General features: G+C 54.8%; 6 protein-coding genes across 6 annotated transcripts; 2 read left to right on the top strand and 4 right to left on the bottom strand.

Moving 5' to 3' along the window:
- Positions 1–5,062: 5,062 nt before the first annotated feature.
- Positions 5,063–5,623, bottom strand: CGCA056_v002597 (Extracellular serine-rich protein; the record flags this gene model as incomplete). Its single annotated transcript, XM_037317855.1, has 1 exon — positions 5,063–5,623. One exon carries the CDS (start codon positions 5,621–5,623, stop codon positions 5,063–5,065), a length of 561 nt encoding a protein of 186 aa, XP_037183103.1.
- Positions 5,624–7,685: 2,062 nt separating this feature from the next.
- Positions 7,686–9,989, bottom strand: Abcd2 (ATP-binding cassette sub-family D member 2; the record flags this gene model as incomplete). The annotated part of the gene is made up of 4 exons (XM_037317854.1): positions 7,686–8,412; positions 8,461–9,134; positions 9,193–9,408; positions 9,462–9,989. 4 exons carry the CDS (start codon positions 9,987–9,989, stop codon positions 7,686–7,688), a joined length of 2,145 nt encoding a protein of 714 aa, XP_037183104.1.
- A 942-nt stretch (positions 9,990–10,931) lies between these two features.
- DPH3 (Diphthamide biosynthesis protein 3) lies at positions 10,932–11,269 on the top strand (the record flags this gene model as incomplete). Its single annotated transcript, XM_037317853.1, has 2 exons — positions 10,932–11,126; positions 11,189–11,269. The coding sequence occupies 2 exons, from the start codon at positions 10,932–10,934 to the stop codon at positions 11,267–11,269; spliced, it is 276 nt and encodes a 91-aa protein (XP_037183105.1).
- Positions 11,270–12,171: 902 nt separating this feature from the next.
- CGCA056_v002594 (uncharacterized protein) lies at positions 12,172–12,773 on the bottom strand (the record flags this gene model as incomplete). Its single annotated transcript, XM_037317852.1, has 2 exons — positions 12,172–12,338; positions 12,401–12,773. 2 exons carry the CDS (start codon positions 12,771–12,773, stop codon positions 12,172–12,174), a joined length of 540 nt encoding a protein of 179 aa, XP_037183106.1.
- Positions 12,774–15,393: 2,620 nt separating this feature from the next.
- Positions 15,394–18,963, bottom strand: CGCA056_v002593 (Leucine--tRNA ligase; the record flags this gene model as incomplete). Its single annotated transcript, XM_037317851.1, has 5 exons — positions 15,394–16,159; positions 16,213–18,112; positions 18,161–18,542; positions 18,601–18,688; positions 18,746–18,963. 5 exons carry the CDS (start codon positions 18,961–18,963, stop codon positions 15,394–15,396), a joined length of 3,354 nt encoding a protein of 1,117 aa, XP_037183099.1.
- A 596-nt stretch (positions 18,964–19,559) lies between these two features.
- On the top strand, positions 19,560–20,063 carry CGCA056_v002592 (uncharacterized protein; the record flags this gene model as incomplete). Its single annotated transcript, XM_037317850.1, has 3 exons — positions 19,560–19,785; positions 19,839–19,909; positions 19,959–20,063. The coding sequence occupies 3 exons, from the start codon at positions 19,560–19,562 to the stop codon at positions 20,061–20,063; spliced, it is 402 nt and encodes a 133-aa protein (XP_037183100.1).
- Between the last annotated feature and the right edge of the window lie 105 nt (positions 20,064–20,168).

Here is a 20,168-nt window from a genome sequence, read left to right as displayed (position 1 = left end):
GATTAAAAAGCTCCCATTGGAAGAGATATGTGACATGCTGGATAGTGGAAACGGCGTGAAATTACACGCGACTTGATAGTGCTGGAATTGAATGGTCAGATTGTCATCAGGCTGGATTGATATTGTAGCGAGCGCCGTGCCATGTACTAGCCTTGAACAAGGCAGGGCTATTTTGATGAGCAGGTCTATATCAGTATTGACTCAAGATTCACTGCAGTTTAATCCAATGTCGTCTTCCCCCACAAGCATATCTTCATCTTGAACATAAACGTGAGAAATGTCTTCATATAGCGATATTATTCGGGCAGACTGTGCGATGGGCGCCGCATATTGGGATGGGATGTTGGAGATGAACTATTCAACAGAAGCAGCGATAGGTTCGCCATACAAGATGTCTTGTAAGTTGTACATATACTACCACGATGAGGGAAGAGTCAGCGACTCCACATCATCACAAGTTCACATGTTGATAACTGATACCTCTTGGTTTCCGGAGGGCACCTTCATCCGCGACTTGGAGGTTCTGCGGTGTTTGAAAAATCGCAGTTTTCAGATTAAACAGCTTTACAGGCTGCGCACTGGCAAGGATGGCTATGTACTCTTTTGGCGAGCACCTTCGCCAAGGCTGGATCAACGTCACCGGAGCTTGTGGTACGACTAGGCTCGACCAGCTTCTACAATCCAACTTTCGCGGACCAGACGTATGTCCTTACTTTGCGAGGATGGAAGACTGGTCCATCTTGGCGAAGCCGGTCGTGAGCATCAGAAAGTTAGTCAAAGAATCGAAAAGGGAACACGGGTCGTTTGCCCGAGTACGTACGTTCTTGGCAATTGCAGACAGCTGCTTGAGTTCTTCTGCAAATTGCTGTGCTACTCTGGCCCCCGCATTTTCCGCCATGTTACTGGCCGTCCCACGTTTCTCTGGTCTTGAGGACAACGCCAAGGGCCTGTTTCTACGATTTTATCCGGGTATGTCAATCACAAGTTCCTTTACATATGTCGTCGTATTCTCAATTCCGGTTGCGTATCTGTAAGAGCCTTTCTATTGACATGTAGCAGTTATTGTAGCGGCACTTCATGATGAATCCTGGATGCTGGATGGCCAACCCTTCGATGTCAAACGATTCCACGATCAGTCGCTGTTCCTGAAGAGCCACTATTTCGAAACCAAGACTGTAGAACAGTACAAACAGAGGACATCCGACCACATGATAGGGGTGGGTAAAGAGGGCACAATGAATTAGAAAGAGCTCCTCGCGTTGAGTATGTATCTCACAGCAAGGCTCATTTGCCTTGAAGATGGTTTCATGGCCGAGGATGCATGGTACTACTAAGTTATTGCTTTTTGGCATGGCTGATAACGATCGCTTCTGTTTGCACTGACTGAACAGACCTTACAACTTAGCGACTTTTGATTTCGAAATCATATAGGTCCAATATGTGTTCATTCTTCTGCTCGGTCTGCAAAGCGCCGATAAGCGCCGCCTCCTCGCCCTTACCTGAAACTAGTTGCAAAAAGCACACATTCTGAGACCACCCCATAAAGTGGCGGCCAAACCGTTTCCCCGTCGCCGAATCTCATCCAAGAATCTGTTCATCTTAATCTCGCCACGGCGCGGGGCTTCGCGTCAACATCCGCCTCGGATGAACACGTTGCAAGCTAGCAACCATGTATGTCTTCCCTAGCAACCCCACACCGTTCGATTTCCGCCATCTCTATGGTCACGACTACCGCCGAGACCACCAGGCAAGCAAACTGGAATATGCCGTCAATAGGATCTCCCGCTATCTGTTCCGCGTGTACGATGCCAATTCGCAGGGGGTCACATCAACGCACGTTGTATGGTCAGCCCACGCAAAGGCAACTTGGAACTGGGACCGGAACAACCTTCTTCTAAGAAATGACGACTCCGCACCCTCTGACCTCTACAATCATCTTAATTGGAGGAAATTTCCCCGTCACAGCCCGCCGGTATCATGGACCAGCTCACTGCTCTTCGCAATTCAGCTGGGGCTCTACAAACACACCAAACACCCTCTGGCCAAAGACTTGTCTAATATCTTCATCCTTATGATCGACACCTCCAAGTTTCCTAAAGGCACGTTCATCCAAGATACGGTAGCCATGGATTTCTTTCGGGATGAGGACACCTGGAACAAGGAACACGAGACCTTCTCCGAGATGAGGTTCAAAAAAGAGCGATGCTCCTTCTACTTCGGGGAATATCTTACCCAGGGGTTGTTGTCGGTCGAAGGGAAATGTAGCAAAACGTCCTTGCAAAAGCTCGTTGATCTGGGCCTGTTCAAGTTCTGCCCATATTTTGAAGACAAGGAGCATTGGTGCAGCTTGGCGAGCCGGGTGGTCGAAATACGTCGAACCTCATTCGCCACGTCAATGCCGCCGTGTTCCTATCAACCCAGCGAGCAAGCAGCAGTGCGTAGAGCCGTCACCATAGGCCAGGCGTGCTTTGGGGATGTCTGGGCTCTCCCCTTCGCCTTGATGATACTGGCCTGCACACCGATAAACTCATTGACGGATGACTTTTTTGCCGCACTTGCGGGCATATTCTCTCGTAAGTCCACAAGACAACCTACACTGCTGAGACTTGTTGCGCTATAATATTGACTCGACTGGCTAATGTGTTGGGGCTGTAACAGGTGAAGAGCTTGACGAGGCTTCCCCGGATAAGCTGAACATCGATGCCATTAACCTCATCGAAGTAGGAGATTATGAGCGGTTCGCTAAGAAGTTGAGACGTTTCAGGCTCACGTCAGAAAGGGAGAGAGCTGAAGCTCAGCACACTGAGGCCATTCTGCTGTCTAGAGACTCGATGACTGCGAAAGTGCCCTTCGTCACGGCTGTCTTCTCACCTGATATAGGATCACTGAGCCTCAGCCAGTAGGAAGCGAGTATTTTGTGTTGTTGCATATGACTATTTTTCAAGCAATAACGTCCCACACCCACTTCTGGGCACCCCCCACATTTGGGCACCCCAAAAATGCCTCACCGCCATGAATACCCGCCACCTTCAAACCTACACAACTTTATCAATCTTTACCCAATTGACTTCATTTTTGGTATATAGCTTTATAAGCATCAGATGCCCTCATATTCCGAAGATGACGTCCTACGGGCGCTTGCTGCTATCGCAAACGGTACATCTGTCAAAAAAGCTGCATTTGAGCATGGTGTGCCGCGTTCAACTCTACAGAATCGGATTAGAGGTGTGCAGACGCGAGATATAGCGTTTTCTGATCTGCAAAGGCTTTCTCCAACCCAGGAAAGTCATCTGGCTGAATGGGTTCGAATCCAGGCTGCCCTAGGCCTTCCTCCAACCCATCAGCAACTCAAGGATTTTGCTGAACGCATCCTACAGATCCATGGAGACTCCCAGCCTCTTGGAAAGAACTGGGTGCAGTCTTTTATTAAGAGAAACCCATCTGTAAGGGTCCAAAGAAGCAGAGCAATCGATTCCCAGCGTATCAATAGAGCTTCAACTAATGTAATCAGGCAATGGTTCAAGCACCTCGCCATACCTGAGATCATGGCCATCAAGGCCTCCAATCGATACAATATGGATGAGACTGGTATTCTAGAAGGCAGAGGATCAAATGGGCTTGTCCTTGGATCATCAGAAACTCGTTCTATCCGCAAGAAACAGCCTGGATCGCGTGCTTGGACATCTCTGATCGAGTGTATCTCTGCAACTGGCAAGGCACTGCCTCCACTTGTTATATACAAGGGCAAGAGTGTCCAGCAGCAGTGGTTCCCTCTAGATCTGACGCCATATGAATCCTGGAAGTTCACAGCTACAGAAAATGGGTGGACTTCAGACTCTACAGCTGTCAAGTGGTTAACAGAGGTCTTTATTCCTTCAACCCAGCCAGGGGACCCCTCAGAGGTCAGATTATTGATTTTGGATGGTCATGGAAGCCATGAGACTACTGCTTTTATGTATACATGCTTCAGGAACAAGATACACTTGCTGTTCTTGCCAGCACACACGTCACACGTCCTTCAGCCACTTGATCAGTCGGTTTTTGGGCCCCTCAAGGCAGCATACAAGAAGGAGCTTGGATTACTGGCTGAATGGGATGCTGGTACAGTTGTGGGCAAGAGAAACTTCGTTATATGCTATGGCAAGGCGCGTAAGGCAGCCCTGACAAGCAAGAACATCATCAGTGGCTGGAAATGGACTGGTTTGTGGCCTGTCAGTATGGCTAGACCCCTCATGAGCCCTCTGCTGCTTGAGAACACATCAACCCCTGCCAAACCAGCTGGTCAGGTCTGCAAAGGGCTCTCTGATGGCAAAGCAAGCGAAAAATGGGCGGCAGATACATCAGCAGTCCTTTGGTCAACCCCCAAGAAGAGGGATGAGCTTCAGGATCAGTTCAGCCTGTTCAGCAAGCTAGATAACGATGAGCATACGCAGCGCCTGCTTTTCCGGAAGGTTCAGAAGGGCTTTGATGAGAAGGCATACCAATTAGCAGTAGCCCAGCGAAGGATTGAGGCACTGCAGGCAGAGGTTGATGCCAGTAGGGCCAGGAAACGGAAGAAGGTCAAAATGAGCCCAAATTCGAAGTTTGCCGATATTGAGGCTATTCGGAGGGCTCAAATCGAGGCGGGCGAACTTGAAAGTAGCACAGATGAATCCAGCGAGTCAGAAAACCCTAGTGATAGCGAAAGTTGCATCGTCGTCGCATCATAATACATATAAATATTGGTTGAAGTTGATGTGTATAAAGGTGAGGGCATCAAAAATGGGGTGCCCAAATGTGGGGGGTGCCCAGAAGTGGGTGTGGGACGTTACATTAGGAAAGACATTTAATTTTGCATCACATGGTCAAAGAATTGCAGACTGACAGTTGATTTACTACGTACCAGAAGTCAGTGATCATCTACCTAAACAAAATCCAAAGTAAAAGAGCAAAGTCAGACATAAATCCCAAAAGCCAAGACGTAACACCACCAAATGCAATGCAACCCTAGCCCTTGCCATGCCTATATCACCACCGCGAAGCTTGAAAACCCCTCTCTAGGAGTATACCATCACCTGGGCGCTCAGAAGCCTCCAAGGGGGTTGGGGTTCGGAATAACCTTGCCAACATGCTTGACCGGCGGAATCACCAGCGTCGCCTTGGCCGCGAGCTCCTTGTGCTTCGCCAGCGAGAAGTCCTGGTTGTCAAAGTTCTGATTGACCACGCCGACCATGCCCGCGTTGCAGTGCGTCATGGCGGGCTGCGCGCAGTAGTACCAGGTGGGCTTCTTGTCCTCGACGACAATCTGGAACACGTCCGGGGCCTGGCCCTCGGGCGTGAAGAACTCGAAGCCCGGGAAGAAGCCGCTGCCGTCGGCGAGCGGCTGGCACGGGTTGCCGAAGCTGGACTGCGCGACGGTGTGGTTGCGCGGGAGGAAGTGCCACTCGACCACGTCGCCGATTTCCGCCACGACGTTGTCCGGGTCAAAGCGCAGGCCGCCGAGGCCCGCGACGACGGAGTGGGTTACGCCGGTGAGGTGGGTGGTGCGGGTGGCTTTGGTGCTGCCGGTGGTGGTGGTGGGCGCGGCGGAGACGGCGGCGGCGGAGGCGAGGAGGATGGTGGTGAGGGCCTTGATGGAGAGCATGCTTGCGGGTTTTGTTTGGTTGGTTTGAAGATTTGGATAGAGACTTAATGAAAAAGGAAATGAGATAGGAAGGATGAAAGGAAAAGTTGGGATATTGGATTGGATGCTGTGTTTGCTGTGTGATGATGAGAGAAGTTTCATCTCGAGGACTTCTTGTTCACTTATATACAACATCTCAACCGTACTTTGCTATGGTCATTTTGCCAACATCCTAAGTGCTGTTGTACAGCCCTACGGAATGATCCTCTTCCACCGCATCACGCCCTTGCGGCACGAAGTTGAGGAATCAGCCATGCTTCTCCAGCTTTGCGTCTATTAGCCGGGCTGTAATTGTCAGCAGCACTAATACCCGCAGTCCCCGAAAAGTGCCATTTACATAGTCGCACTGCCAAATCACCCAGCCGGATGGCCAATAATCCGGGGGTCCCTAACTTGCACTAATTCCTTCTCGACGCCATGTTCTCACCCAGACGAAAACGTCGAACGCTGTGATTGGCCGATTGCCGCGCAAAACGCAGTTTTGGAAGAGAGAGTGCTGACCGCGTCTGACCAGATGAACGGCGCTGGCATGTGGCGGAGTAGCTGTCAGTCGCTCCGCCACGGTAGCGCAGTAGTTGAAGCGGAAGAACGTTGGTAGTGAGGGTGGCAGGAGCAAGTCTAAATTTAATTCCCCACAGATGGTTAGACATAGCACGGGATCAAGGTGGCATGTGCAACTTTATCTCTTTTGAATCCATTCCTGGGACTTCCAGATTAGCGCATTGTCGTGATTAGTGTTGGGACGAAGCTACGTTTAGAAGCGTTTGATCAAGTCTACGTAGAGAGCTTGAAATACATAGAATGCATAATAATACCTTATTGTAACACCTTGATGTATTACCATTCATCGCCTACCTTGGAAACCTGACAACTATACCTGGACTGCTACAGTGTAGTCAGTCCTGGTCTTAGCTCTCGGCCCTCAGCTCTCGACAGTAAGCCCTAGGCCGGAATGCCGGAAGGAATCGTATCCCGGCACTACTATGGCCAAGGCTGGACAATGCTATTGTGTGACAACTTGTATTTTTATATGTCTGGGGGGAAAGCAGTTCGGTAAAAGTCCCATCTCTTACAGTAAACCTAAGCAAACCTCTGGTCTGCTGCACATATCCGCTTGTAATAAAACTTGACCAAACATGATTAGCTTTGCGTAGGTCTCCTATTCTCACCCGCGCGTGGTACCGTGGCGAGAACATCTCATCTGGATGTACTGCCCTAGACAATGCTGCTTCATTTCATCTCAGCGGGCTGCGGTCTCTTTGGTGTATAAGTGTGGTGACAGAAATATCCAGACTGGACGGAAGCTGGTTCTCCTTGGCATAGGCAGCAGAACTACTGCTGGGTAAACATAGAGTCGGTGTCCGTAGACGGTAGGATGCGCCAGGTCCACCCAAGACGTAGCCACCACGATCGCTAGACCTCGATTTCTCCAGCCAACTCAGGGCATGTGGCCTATGTTGCTCATCTACAATGCGTTGTCGTCATCTATAATTATGCCATGTTCATGGTCAAACTGCTCCACGTTCTCTGATTCCTGCGATTGTCTCGCTACATGGCGCTCAGATTCGTGGACCTCAACCGTCGGTCATCATTGTCGTGGCTTTTTGCAAAGTTATGTTGTGAAAACTGTCTTATTTAGGTATGTATTAATCTACCGTGTATCAAAAACTGTCGACTGGCCGGTCGTTATCACGGGCTTCTATAACAATATGATACAATGCCTCAAGACGCAGCACAAAGGGCAGCATCATCATCTTCATGCAATACGAGCAACTTCTCATTAAAATTGCCAGTGGTATAACGGCCAGTTTTGTTGAGCGCAAGTACCCTGCGTAGTAGTAGAGGTAGATCTTATTCTTCATATGTACGTAGATTGCAAAACCGGTGGTACATGAATCCCCAGCAAAAATTGATTCCCATCCGACCCGACCTGACACCGTTCGCGCCGACAGTGATGCCGCCTCTCGTATTTGATTTCCAACGTCGTGCTTACACCGCCTTTAAGTATATATCTATCCTACGTCTACGCAGCCGTCAGTTCAGCAATGCGCCTCTCAATCTCAGGCACCTGTCGCAGCAACACCTCGAGGTCCTCCTTTTCGTCCTCGAGCTTCAGCCGCCTGTCAGCATCAAGCTTGGTGAAGACATAGTTGCCCTGTCCGTCGAACTGCAGGATGCGGGAGTGGTACTTCCACAGACTGCGGCGATGGCTGACGGTCATGAGGGTGATGCCGAGGGCCTTGGCATTGTCGTACATGATCTTTTCGGTCTCGAGGGTGACGGAGGAGGTACACTCGTCGAGGATAGCGTAGCGGGGGCGGTGGTAGAAGAGACGGGCCATGGCGACACGCTGTTGGAGGCCGCCAGACAGTACGTCGCGCCACTCGGCCTCGGCGTCCCAACCCGAATCGTAGAGCTCGGGAAGGTGCTCGAGGCCGAGGATGGAGAGAATGGACATGAGGTCGGCGTCGGTGACACCCTTGGCGCGCATTTGGCGGAGGGAGTCCGGGTAGGTGATCTGCTGGCGGAGGGAGCCGCGGGACAGGTAAGGTCGTTGGGGGATGTAGAAGATGTCGGAGAAAGGGGGCTTGTAGACGGTGCCGCCGTAGACAGGCCAGAGGCCGCCGAGAATACGGAAGAGGGAAGACTTGCCGCAGCCGTTGGGGCCGAAGACGAGGAGATGGTCGCCTTGCTTGAGGGAGAAGGAGAGGGCTCTGACAAGGACGTCTCCGTTGGGAGAGATGATTGGGCTAGAGGAGTTAGTGATGAGAATCGGGTAAAGGAGCTGGATAACTTACACGTTGATGAACTCAATGTCCTTGCTCTCGACGACGGTGCCACGGCCCTTGAGGATGGCCTCGTTGTCGTCGGTGCCGGAACTCGAGACGAGTTTCTTCTCGAAGCGGCCGGCGCGGATGTCGTTCATAACCTCGAGGAGGGAGTCGACGCGGGAAGTGTAGCCGGCCAACTCCATGATCTCGCGGTAGGAAAACATGATACGGCCAAAGGCGTCTGACGCGGAGAGCAGCATGCGACGGTTGGTGACGAAGCTCTCGGTGCGGTCACCCATGTTCATTGAGATGTGGCCGGGCATCTTGACAAAAACCGGGACGGAGCAGAGCAGCAGGCCGAGGGCACCCCAGAAGTACTTGATGACGAAGTCCTCCATGAAGCCGTGGTAGAAGCGGCGTCGCAGGATGTAGTTAACGTGCTTGATGAGGGTGAAGTAGCCCTTGTCGAGAGTGTCCTTTTCGGCCTCGTGGCCGTGGTACAAGGCGACTTCTTCGGAGTGGTCGATGAGGCGAGAGTGCTGGAAGCGGAACTCGCCCTCGAGGCGGGCTTCGTCGGCGACGTACTTGCCAAAGGGGGGCGTGAGGGCGCGCATGACGTTGGCGGAGAGCTGGACGAGGAGAGCCATTGAGACAACGCCTTCGCCACCAACGCTGCGGGAGAGGGAGTGGGTGTAGATGGTCTGGAGGTCAGTCAGTACTGGGGATCAGAGTCGATAACAAGATGTGGATGTCTCGTACCATATCCAGGATAGGCTTTGCCAAATTACTGTACAACTCGGCCAAGCTATTGGAGAACTTCGCGACATCGACCGCGATGAGTTGGTCGGGATTGTTTATCCTGTCGTCGAGAGCGGAGATGCCGTAAAAGGTCAATTTGGAGAGGTACTTGTCATGAATGTGCTGTGTTAACCGTGTACGGTACTTGAGGGACAGCTCTGCTTGGTGGTAGGACAACTGCGTTCGTCAGTAAACTGCCTGCATCGCGGGGCATACAGCTCGTGACATACCATTGAGTTTGTAAACGTCGCCGGGATGGCAATCAGCATCCACCACACGATGCGCATCAGGAACTCCCGGCCGTTACCCTTGACCAAACTCTTGACAATCGCACCGTCCATCGCCGCGACCTTGAGACTGATCAACGTCCTCACGACGAGGAAGAAGGAGTGGCTGATGAGCAGGCGGGCCTCCTTGCTCCTCCAGCCGGGTATGACAATCTTGAGCAGGCGCAGCAGCGAGCGGAAGAACTCGCGGTTGAGCTCGACCTTTCTGCGCTTCTTGGTCACGTCCTCGTCGGAGGGGGCGGCGAGGGTGGCGCGGGACTCGCGGGCGGCGGCGTCGCGGACGGAGGCGGCCTTCTGTTCGGAGATGGCATGGCGGATGCGGTTCGCGAGGGCGACGAAGAGGGTGATCCAGACGGCGCGGGAGATGCGCGTGCGGTTGGAGAGGTAAAGCTGGGTGAGCTGGGCGATGATGTTGCGGACGCTGCGGTCGCCGGACGGCAGGAGGAGGGAGACTTTGGATTGGGCGGCCATGGCTGGGCGAGGGGGGCCCCCGGGATGGGGAGCTGGTGTTTGTGATCGTGGGAGGTAGGTCCGGAGAGGCGATTGTCGTGGTACGGATCGGGTGTTTTGGTCGCGGACTGGTGGAGGGAGAGCGACGGCAAACGGCGAACGGCTACTCGGCTACGTCACCGGCAGCGACTGGGGAATTGGAGAGGTCAGCGCATTCGGCGGTGATGTCGATTGAACAGCCCGTCGTCCAGGGTTATCGTGGGTAGGAAATTCGGAAGTGTAGATTTGAAGGAAACGAGTTCGCTTTCAGCAGCAAAAGGAGGATGTTGTTGACAATGGCGGCCGAAGGAGCATGGCTGGTCACACGGCTCTCTTCGGACGACGAGGCGCTGGCCGGTAGCAGCGTTGAAGGTACCTAGTGACGCTGCAGAGAATAGCAGCAGGACCCGGTAGACTTCCAGGTTGGGTTCCCCCACGACTCGGTTCGGGTGTTTCCTTTGCGCGCGTCTTTGTCCAGCGGTGGAACTGGCTGGGGTTGGCTTCCTTCAGTGGCTTCTCTGTCCCTCGGCCCCGGAGTTGCAGTGGACACCTTTGGTGCAGAAGGGGCCCGCTCCAGCGAAGCCGGCGTTGTGATTGGCGAACCCCGGAAAATGCTGCTGTGGCCCGTCCCCAACTTCCCATGTGAATCGGATGCCGGTTGCATGTGATTTGGTGCCTGGGGAAGAGGGAACTTGGCTTATGTCAGCGGCATTGATTTTGTGGCTGTTCTTCGTGGCTGTGTCACTGGATTACAGAGGTTAGCCACACCGCGGGGCAAACACCTCCGATGACTTTTTTTTCGAGGTTCCCCTCGACAGCGCAGCGCAAAGAGCAACTGGTTGACTCCATCACCAACTCTACCAAGTCCAACCACGCAAACCCCTGCAAACCGCAATTGCCAGGCGACCAAACAACACCGACACCATGGCCGACGACAACATTTCCATCTACGACGAGATCGAAATCGAGGACATGACCTTTGACGAGGACGTGCAAATCTACCACTACCCCTGCCCGTGTGGCGACAAGTTCCAGATTGCGCTGGCCGACCTGCGCGACGACGAGGACATTGCCGTGTGCCCCAGCTGCAGCCTCATGATCCGCGTCATATTCGACAAGGTGAGATTGCACACCGGCAACTGATAATCGTAGGAAATGATGGGGAAGCTAACAGAGCGCAGGACGACCTCCCGAAGGACCCCGAAGACGGTCCCGAGCCGGCCCTCGAGGAGGCTTCCGCCCAGATCCCCGTTGCCGCCTAAGGTGTGAACGGACCTGGGTCGTTCTGCTGGAAGCACAGGGAAGGGGGTCATATGAAGATACAGACCACACACACGGTAGCCGGCGTCGTCTGCCCACGGCTGCGACGTGCACCTACCGCACGCCGTCCTCTGGGACAACAACGCACACTGAAAGCCACAAAAGGGAGGCCGCCAGGCCAAATGACACCGGCGCCCTTCCGTGCAGCCTCCGCAACCCCTGATCGGACGATACACCCGTTCGGTGGCACAAGGTCGGGGTGGAACGGCGCACGTGGGTTACTCTCCGTACGCTGAGCCCGTTTTCGATTCGTGGGCAGGGAGATTACGCCGTAATGAGATGGTAGCACCCGGGAAACACGCAGTCGATCGCGGCTGCTATGGGGAAATGACCGGCCCTGCGCTCTGATCTGGCGCCTCAGAGGGGATAGTAAGAGTCGATCCGGCGCTGGGGACGCCTGCGTGGGGGTTCCCGACCTCGAATCTTCGAGACACCTTTGGGCAGATATGCGCTGCGCTGAACTCGGTTTGGGATGATCTGATTGATGTGGGCTATGGTATGTGCTAGGCGTGGTAACGGGATTGTGAGCTAGGATAGAGGATGCATTCCGAGAAGCTCAAGTCCAGGCAAGATTGTTACACATCAACATCAATCCGAAGAAACATGGGAGTCTCAAAGGCCTTTGAACAGGTATTCTATTAATTACCACAAATAACCCCAAACCCCTCACTCATTAATCCTTATCAAACCGCTCCCCCTCATAATATTCATATGCAAGAAATGATTAAAAGTTCCAACGCCGTGTGTCCCTTCCCTTAAAATTTCATCGTACACATTTTTGCGCTCGTCATTAAAAGCGTGAAACCCGTGAAAACCCATTATGCAGCTTGCTTTGCTGGCCCGCTTACAGCAAGAAGAGACCGGCGACACCAAAGGCGAGGAGACCGGCGGCGGAGCCCTTGAGCGCGACCTTGTCGGCGGCGGCAGTGGGGACCGTGACGGGGCCGGAGGTGGTCGCGTTGGGGGCGGAGGTGTAGTAGGTCTGGGTGGCGGTGGAGGTGGCGAGGGTGGCTGTTCATCGCTGTTAGTCTTCCGTTTTCCACTACAATGCACTTGAGGCAAAATAAACTCACTGTTAATGGGGGCGGTGAAGGTAGGCAGCGTCACGACGGGGTCGGAGACGGACGAGACGGAGGGGAAGGGGACGGGGGGCACGGCGATGGTGGTGGTGGTGACGCCGCTCTCAACGGTGGAGGTGCCGACGGACACGGTGACGGTGGTGCTCGGCTCCGGGGTGGCGTCGGCCGCGGAGGAGGAGGAGGCGCCCGGGGTGACGGTCAGGGTCGTCTCGGGGACGGTGGCGGTGACGGTCACGGAGGGGGTGGGCTCCGGGAAGACGGGGAGGGTGATTGTGGTGGTGACGCCGTTGGTGAGGACGATGGAGGTGATGTCCTGGGCGGCGGCCAGGGTGGCGGCGGCGGCGGCGAGGATGGAGGCGGAGCGCATTTTGGCTGTGTTTTGTTTTGGGGGGTTGGTGGGAGTGTGGGCGTGGTGAGGTGAGGCGGAGAGGAAGCGACTGAGGCTGGTGATGGGCTTGTGAGTTGATGTTGTTGGGGATGAGGCACAAGAGAGGATGGAATGATCACGAAGGGATGGGGATGGATAGGATATATACTAGCAAGAATCACACAAACACCAAGACTTTCAGATGGTGTGACGAGCGAGAGCAGAGAAAGAGAGTAGAGACCGACCCCCGTACGACGACTACGTATGTTTGCGCATTGTGCGAGTCGGTGACAGCAGCGATGCCAAGAATGGCGATTTCTGCGCGTCTCCCCCCTCCTCTCCAGGCTTGCACGACATCATCTTTGGGACTGGCAGGGTGGAACTCTGCCAGCTGGTTGGTCTTTGGTTGGTCGCAGCAAGGCGAACAGGTATCCGTCCGGTACCATACATCATGGGTATCCGTAAAGAGAAGGGTTGGGCTCTGTCTTCCAGGTGTGGGGGGAGGGAGGGGGGGAGGGGGGAGCCGTTTCCCGTGCATGCAGGAAGCAGGCTGTTTTTTCCAACGGTCGATTCGACGACGAGCAAGGCAAGACTCGGTGATGTCTACCGCCTGGGTTCCTGGTTCTGGACCACGGGTTGCAAGGCCGGGCGACCTCCCCTCCCCCCGGCCCCGACGAACCAGGAACCCTGTTTTGCCTTGAGCCCGCCTTACCATCACCCCTGCTGGTCGACCCGGTGGGGTAGGTACCTACGTCGAAAGTTTGCACAACCTCGAAAGAGGTCGACGCGAGATGGCTGGGATGTGAAGTGGTGGTCGTGATGGGAGGGGGATTTACCCGATGGCTGGGGATGGGGTGGGATGGGGATTGCTTCAAACTTGCACCCAGCGAACAGGAACCGCAGAAGACAAGTTCGGTATGAACAAAATCGAGAAGTGATGGACTCCCACCACCTCTTTCTTTTGCGCTTCTCCCATCCGAACGTTTCATGTAGCTGCCATCTCATCTCATTGGCAGATCTCGATGGACATCAGCTTAATTCTGGGTGACAGAGTTCTGACGAACACCGAGAAAATCTGCCATTGAAAGCCAGGAAGCCCAGCCCGGACGGAGGCATGGGGATGAACCTCATCTCGAGCAAATCAGCAGATCCAAGTAGTGACGCCTGCCAACACTCTCGCACCCTGCCGAAACCCCGTCCTCGCACCGCAAACCTCGAAACCATTCAGCATCTATCTCGTCATCTCTGGTCCAGGGTAGATTGAGGGGTTTGTGTGTGACACGGCAAATCATGAATGAGCAAACGAATGGGGAAAATCCCCTCCCTCGCAGAAAACCCAGATTGCTTGTTTCCTTTGCTGCTAAGATTCGATGGTCGCGCCGCGCAACCGACTTGTCCAGGCACCGCACTCCGGACACCAGAAAAAAGTTGGCGATACCCGATGTCGTGCTCTGTTGCGTCATACCCGGACGAGAAGACCTGCCAGCGAAGTGCACCGGTAGTGTTAACAGCAAAAGAAACAACACTCTGCCAGGATCGAAAGGCCTTGGAGGGCGGCTGCATCGGCTCTCAGCCCGTGACCTAACTGGCCCATCCCCTCAGCCCAATGCCATGGCATTTCCCTCTCTCTCTCTCTCTCCCACAGACACCTCACCTTCTTCCCATGCATCACATCATGCCCGAATTGACTTCACAGGTTCCTGGGACCTGAGCCTGACTGGCCACGAGCGCGGTGACGGAAACAAAAAAGAGGGTGGCAGGGTACAGGGGAGCCATGTTCCGACCATCTTTTGCAAGGATCCCAACCAGGTTTTGCTGCTCTGCCCTTCCCCCGTCACCGCCGCTGCCAGCAGCACCCCAGCCACGCTCCCACGAACTCCATCCAATGAACCCGCGAGAACGACACACCAGCCACCTCTTCATCCTGACGTCTCCGTACAACAGCCGCGCAACCCCGGCCTGCAAGCCACATCACTTTTCCAGACAACCCCACGAATGAGAGCCGCAGACACCGCTGGACGTCGTCGTCGTCACGTCAGGCCCGGCAAGGCGAGCTAGCCCATGCGGTGACGATGATGGGGCCGGCTGTCAGCTTCACAGAGGGGAAGGAAAAAAGGACGCAATGCATTCCCTGATTTTGGCATCTGCACCTGAGCCTTGCTCTCAGGCCGCGATGCCCATGCAGCGGGAGCTTGTCTAGCAGGTTCCTTCCGTGGGCCAAGCTGCTGTTTCCCTTCCCGCCCTGCTCGCTAGCGCCCTCTTTTGCAAGGAACCGAGACCGCCTGGGTGACCCATGTCCAGCTCAGCCTAGGCCGATGAATCTTGTCGTCTCATCGTATCCTTAGAGTTGAGCGAGTGAATGCAACTAGGATAGATCAATCCAGAGACAGAAACACCATGCAAAGGGCAGGCCTTCTAGAAAGCCATCGGAAACATTGGTCCAACCAGCGCCAAGTCCGGATCCAAGCACATCTCTGGCCTCACATCAAAACACGCATTGCAAAAAAAAAAAAAAAAAAGCAACACAACGATAAAGCACATTGACATTGATATCTAACTCGTCTTGTATCTTCTTTTTTTGGTCCTTTCATCCTCGGCATCCACACATTCTAACCCCCGTTTATGACGATTCCACATTCGCAAACAAAAAGTTGGGCGCGCCGGGAACCGCTCCCTCGGCGTTGGGCGGCAGGTTCTCCACCGTCGCCCCGGAAATCAGATCCGTACCCTTCTTGCTGCCCTCCTCGACCGCCACGATCGACACCTCGACGAGGTTCGCGCTGCGCTTCAGGCCGTCCACCATGTCCACCAGCACCGCCTTCTCGTCGAACGCGAGCTTGCGCTCGAGCACCGCGTTGGCCGGCTCGCCCGCCTGCAGACGCCTCTTGAGGCCCTGCACGAACGGCATCGCCTTTTTCATCTCGCCCATCTTGGCAATCTTGCCGTTGAGCGCCTTGTCGTCCACCGAGTTAGTCGCCGGGTTCCACATCTCCTTGAGCAGGTCAATGTAGGCCTGCTGCCACTGCGGGAAACTCTCGCTCATGAAGACGGTGAGCTTCTTGGGCTTCTTGGGGTCGAACGACGTCTCCTTGCCCTTGGCCTTCTTTTTGAGCTGCAGAGACTCGGCCGAGTTGACGTTGGACGCCGTGACGGAGATGTACTTGCGCGCCGCGGTGAGGGCGGCGTCCGTCTCGGGAATCTCGGGGAAGGTCGCCTGCTGGATGGACGTCGGCTTGCCGAGAATCTCGACCCACACGGACTCGGCCCAGTGGGGCGCGACGACGGCGATGAGGAGACACTGGAGCTCAATGAAGCGAATGACCAGGTCGTGGTGCATCTTGATCGACGAGCAGCTCTCACGGTAGAAGGACAGGGCGTTGTTGAAGCTGTGTAGTGTGTTAGCTTAGCTCGCTTCGTGTCGCGTTGACGTAAAACTTACTCGTAGAAGGAGGCCTTGAGGGCCAGCTTGTAGGAAGTATCGGTGTACTGCTGGATGGCCTCCTTGGCAATAACGTTCATCTCGTTGTTGAACACCTTGTCGAAGAAGTTGAACTCGCCAGTGCGGAGCTCGCTCTTGTTCTTGACGACATCGTCGCACCACTCTCTCAGGGTGTAGAGACGGAGAATGGCCTGGTTGGCAACGTCCTCCTCAAAGTTGCTGTCACCGTTGGTGTCACCGGCGTCGGCAAGACCGATACGAGCAGCGTCGGCACCGAACTTGCGGGCGACATCCTGCATGGTAAGGAAGTTGCCGGTAGACTTGCTCATCTTCTCACCGTTCAGCATCAAGTGGCCGTTGGTACGGATACCTCTGGGCCAGTACTCGGGGGTGAAGATGGCGAGATGGATGTACAGGAAGAAGGTCAAGTGGTTGCCGATCAGGTCCTTTCCAGAAGAACGGAGGTCGAGGGGATAGAAGTACTCGAATGAGCGGCGCATGCTCTCAAGAGTGTCCTTGGAGATCTTGCACTCGGAAAGAAGCTTGTCGTCGAGCTCGCGGCGGCAGAAGACGTAATCCCAGACCTCGTCAATCATCTGCTCAGCGGAGATGTCGCCAGTGCCCTTCTCTCTGCCAAAGATGTCCTTGTGCAGGTAGGGGGCGATGGTGTAGTAGGCCATGTAAATGGTACTGTCACTCAGAGACTCGACGAGGAACTGAGGATCCCAAGGCAGCTTGGAGCCGAGACCGTACGATCTCGCGCACGCCCACTGGTTCAGCCAGTTGAGGACACCCTGGAAGGCGTTCTTGGTCTCGTGGCTGAAAGTGTTGAGACCCTTGCCGTCGGTGTTCTCGACCCAGTCAAGGGCAGTCTTCTTCCAGGACTCTTCTCCGTAGTCCAGGTACCACTGGTCCATCAGGGAAACGATACAGTCATCGGCAGAGCGACTCACGACCTTGCGCTCGGGCTCGGAGTAGGCAAAGGCAAGACCCTGGTCGATGAGGGACTGGCGGACCTTGGGCTTGGCAGCCTCGACGGACTCGCCCTTGAACTCGCCAATCTTCATCTTACCCTTGTAGTAGCCCTCAGAGTACGCCGTCTCCTTGGCCTTGTCGAGCTGGACGGTGTCCTTAGGGGAAGCGATCTTGAGCTGCTCGACGAGAGTCTTGGCGATCATGTCACCAGAGGGGGTGTCAATGATGGGGATGATTCCAAGCTCGGCCCACTCCTGCTCAATGCCGTAGTAAGCGGCCTTCTTGCGGAGGTCCATGGTCATGACCCAATCGGCGGGAGAGTCTGAGGGAACAGAGGTGACGACACCAGTACCCTTGGTCGGCAGAATGGAGTCCATGGGAAGGACGCGGACACCGGCCTCGTGAATAGAGAAGGGAGCATGGACACGTGTACCGATCATGGCAGATCCATCGATATCGGCCGTCTGGTCGACGACGCCCTCCTGGAGGAAGAGACCCTGGTAGGCCATGTTGCGGGCAGCACGCAGAGTCATAACGTAGTAGTCCTTCTCGGAAGCCTTGAAGACACCGTAGGTGATCTTGGGGGAAACAAACACGGCGTTCTGGCCGTACATGGTTTCGGGACGCAGAGTGGCGGGGATGAGGAAAACGTTGGCGTCGGCGGGCAGCTTAGACTTCAGGGCCTCCGCGGCCTTGGGAGCCCACTCGAGGACCTTCATCTTGAGGCCGGTGTACTCCTGAGGACCGACACCCTCACCCTCGGCACGGTCGTGGTCCATGCAGGGCTGGCCATCCTTGATGGAGTAAATGGTGTATCTCTTGCCGAACTTGATCTTGTTGAGCTCCTTGAGGCGGATCATCTGCCAACGGACAAAAGCGTCGAAGTAGGGGTTGGCCTCGGTGGTGATGAACGATCTGCGCCAATCTGTGGCTGTTAGTAATGCACCAGCACTTAGACAACATCAGAACGAACCGATTCTGAAACCAAGGCTGGTAAGATCCTCCTGGGCAAGAGGAGGGAAGAAGGTCAACCAGTAGGAAGCATCGGCGAAGAGGTGAATCTCTTGCCTGGGAATGCCCATGGCCTCCATGATCTGGAACTGGTACTTGGCCTTGACGGTCTTGGCATTCGCCTTGCTCTTCTTGGTCGAGAACTTGGTGATGTCCTCGCGGGTCGCCTTGGCGTCCGCGGGCTTGTCGTCGACGAGGACCTCCTCCTCCTCCTTGTATCCCTCAAAGTCGCGGCCGAACCACTCGACCTCGTTCTTCAGCTTATCGGCGACGGCCTTGATGGGCATGCCGGTCGCGTGCCATCCCATGGGGAACAGGGCGCGCTTTCCTTGCATTCGGGCGACCTAGATATCTACTCAGCTTCCATTCCATCAATCGTTAATATTTTGGGGGGTCTCTTACACCGGCGCTGAACTCAACCTTGGACACAGAGAACAAGTGACCGGCGTGGAGACGGCCGTTCATGTAGGGGAAGGCCATGCATCCCATCCTGTATCCTCGTCAACAACAATCCCCCACGTCACATATCTATCTCGATGCGCCATACCACTTGGGCTGTTGCTTGCGCAGCTCCTCGGCGGAAACGGAGTGCAGGGGCACCTCCTTGGTGGAGGGGGCATCGACCTCGAAGATCTTCTCCTCAGCCCACTTCTGCTGGTACTTCTTCTCAAGGGAGATGAGGAAGTCGCGCTTCTCGGTTCCCTTGAGCTCCTTGGTCTTGGAGACCTGGAGGGCCTCGAGGGCCTTGGCTGCTTCGTTCGCCATGATTGCGGCTCACGATCTGACTTATCGAGAGAGGGGAGACACAGGGACGAACCTGGTCGATCCAATCGCTTGTTTAAAGGACCGAGTGTGACTCTGCTCGTCGGGGCGGAGGGAGTCAATCTCGTTGCGGCGTAGGTCTGTTCGGAACGGGAGGTTGCTGTTCGATCGCAGGATCTTGAGTCACAACCGGCCACACACAGATTTCGTCGCAGCTCCGATGTTTTTTTCGAGGCTGAGTGTGCCCCGCGATTCGACTTTGGAGGGGGTCTCGCTGCTTGCTGGCGCCGGTGCGGTAATGGCGGGGTACCATCGGGCCACTGGTCACTGGCCAGTCACTGTTGGAGCGCTGTCTCGTTTCAACGCCCCTCAAGAGAAAAAGGTACGTACCGGGACCCCCGACGGTCGGGAGTCACTGTGGATGTGGCTAGTGAGAGCCTCAAAGTGTGGCGCATGTGGCTTGACTCATTGCAGAGCTTCCCCAGTCGCAGATCCAGCCGCCGCACCACCGAGATCTCCAAGTCTTTCAGATCCCCGAATGCGCAATCCCAGCCATTGAACCGCTTTCGCCGTCCAATACCCGTGAAAGAATATCGAATATGTTCCCAACGTTACTGCGGCGCACCGCCGAATCGGCCGGCCGCAAGTTCGACGTCTTCACCAACCCGTACCGCGCGAAAAAAGTCTGGCCTCCCGACTTCACAGGCCTCTCGCCTCAAGCACAGCTCCGGTTTGAGAAGAAGTATAAGCGCCGTTTGGCATTGGTGTATGCGCGGCCGAGATGGGACAAGGCTATCAAGCTGATTCAGCTGGTGACCGTCACAGGTTGGTGCAGAGCATGGGAGGGGTTCCCGACATTTGTGGCTGACGAGCAGCAGGTTTCCTTGGCTGGACGTTCTTGTTTTCAGAGTTCGAGTTTTGGGGCAAGCAGTATCGCCCTTCTGAGGAGGTACGATGTTCTTTACACTCAGCCTCTAGCCTATGCTAACCTGCCATAGATCCGGAAGCACTTCCGAAACCTGTTTGGCACCATCGACGCCGAAAAACGATACGAGCGTCGCAGAGACGCACCCGAACCCGGGTCCGCCGAGTCCCCCAAATAAGGCAGATATCTAGGTCGCATGCATCGGAAGGAGTTCACGGCGTTTTGAATACCCGGCACGCAAAGGGGCCCATGTACAACATCATCCTCCACAAAAACAATAATG

The sequence above is a fragment of the Colletotrichum aenigma genome, assembly GCF_013390185.1.
Source record: "Colletotrichum aenigma strain Cg56 chromosome Unknown KSG_Cg56_contig02, whole genome shotgun sequence".
NCBI classification, from domain to species: Eukaryota; Fungi; Ascomycota; class Sordariomycetes; order Glomerellales; family Glomerellaceae; genus Colletotrichum; species Colletotrichum aenigma.
This window is presented reverse-complemented; position numbering and strand designations above follow the sequence as displayed.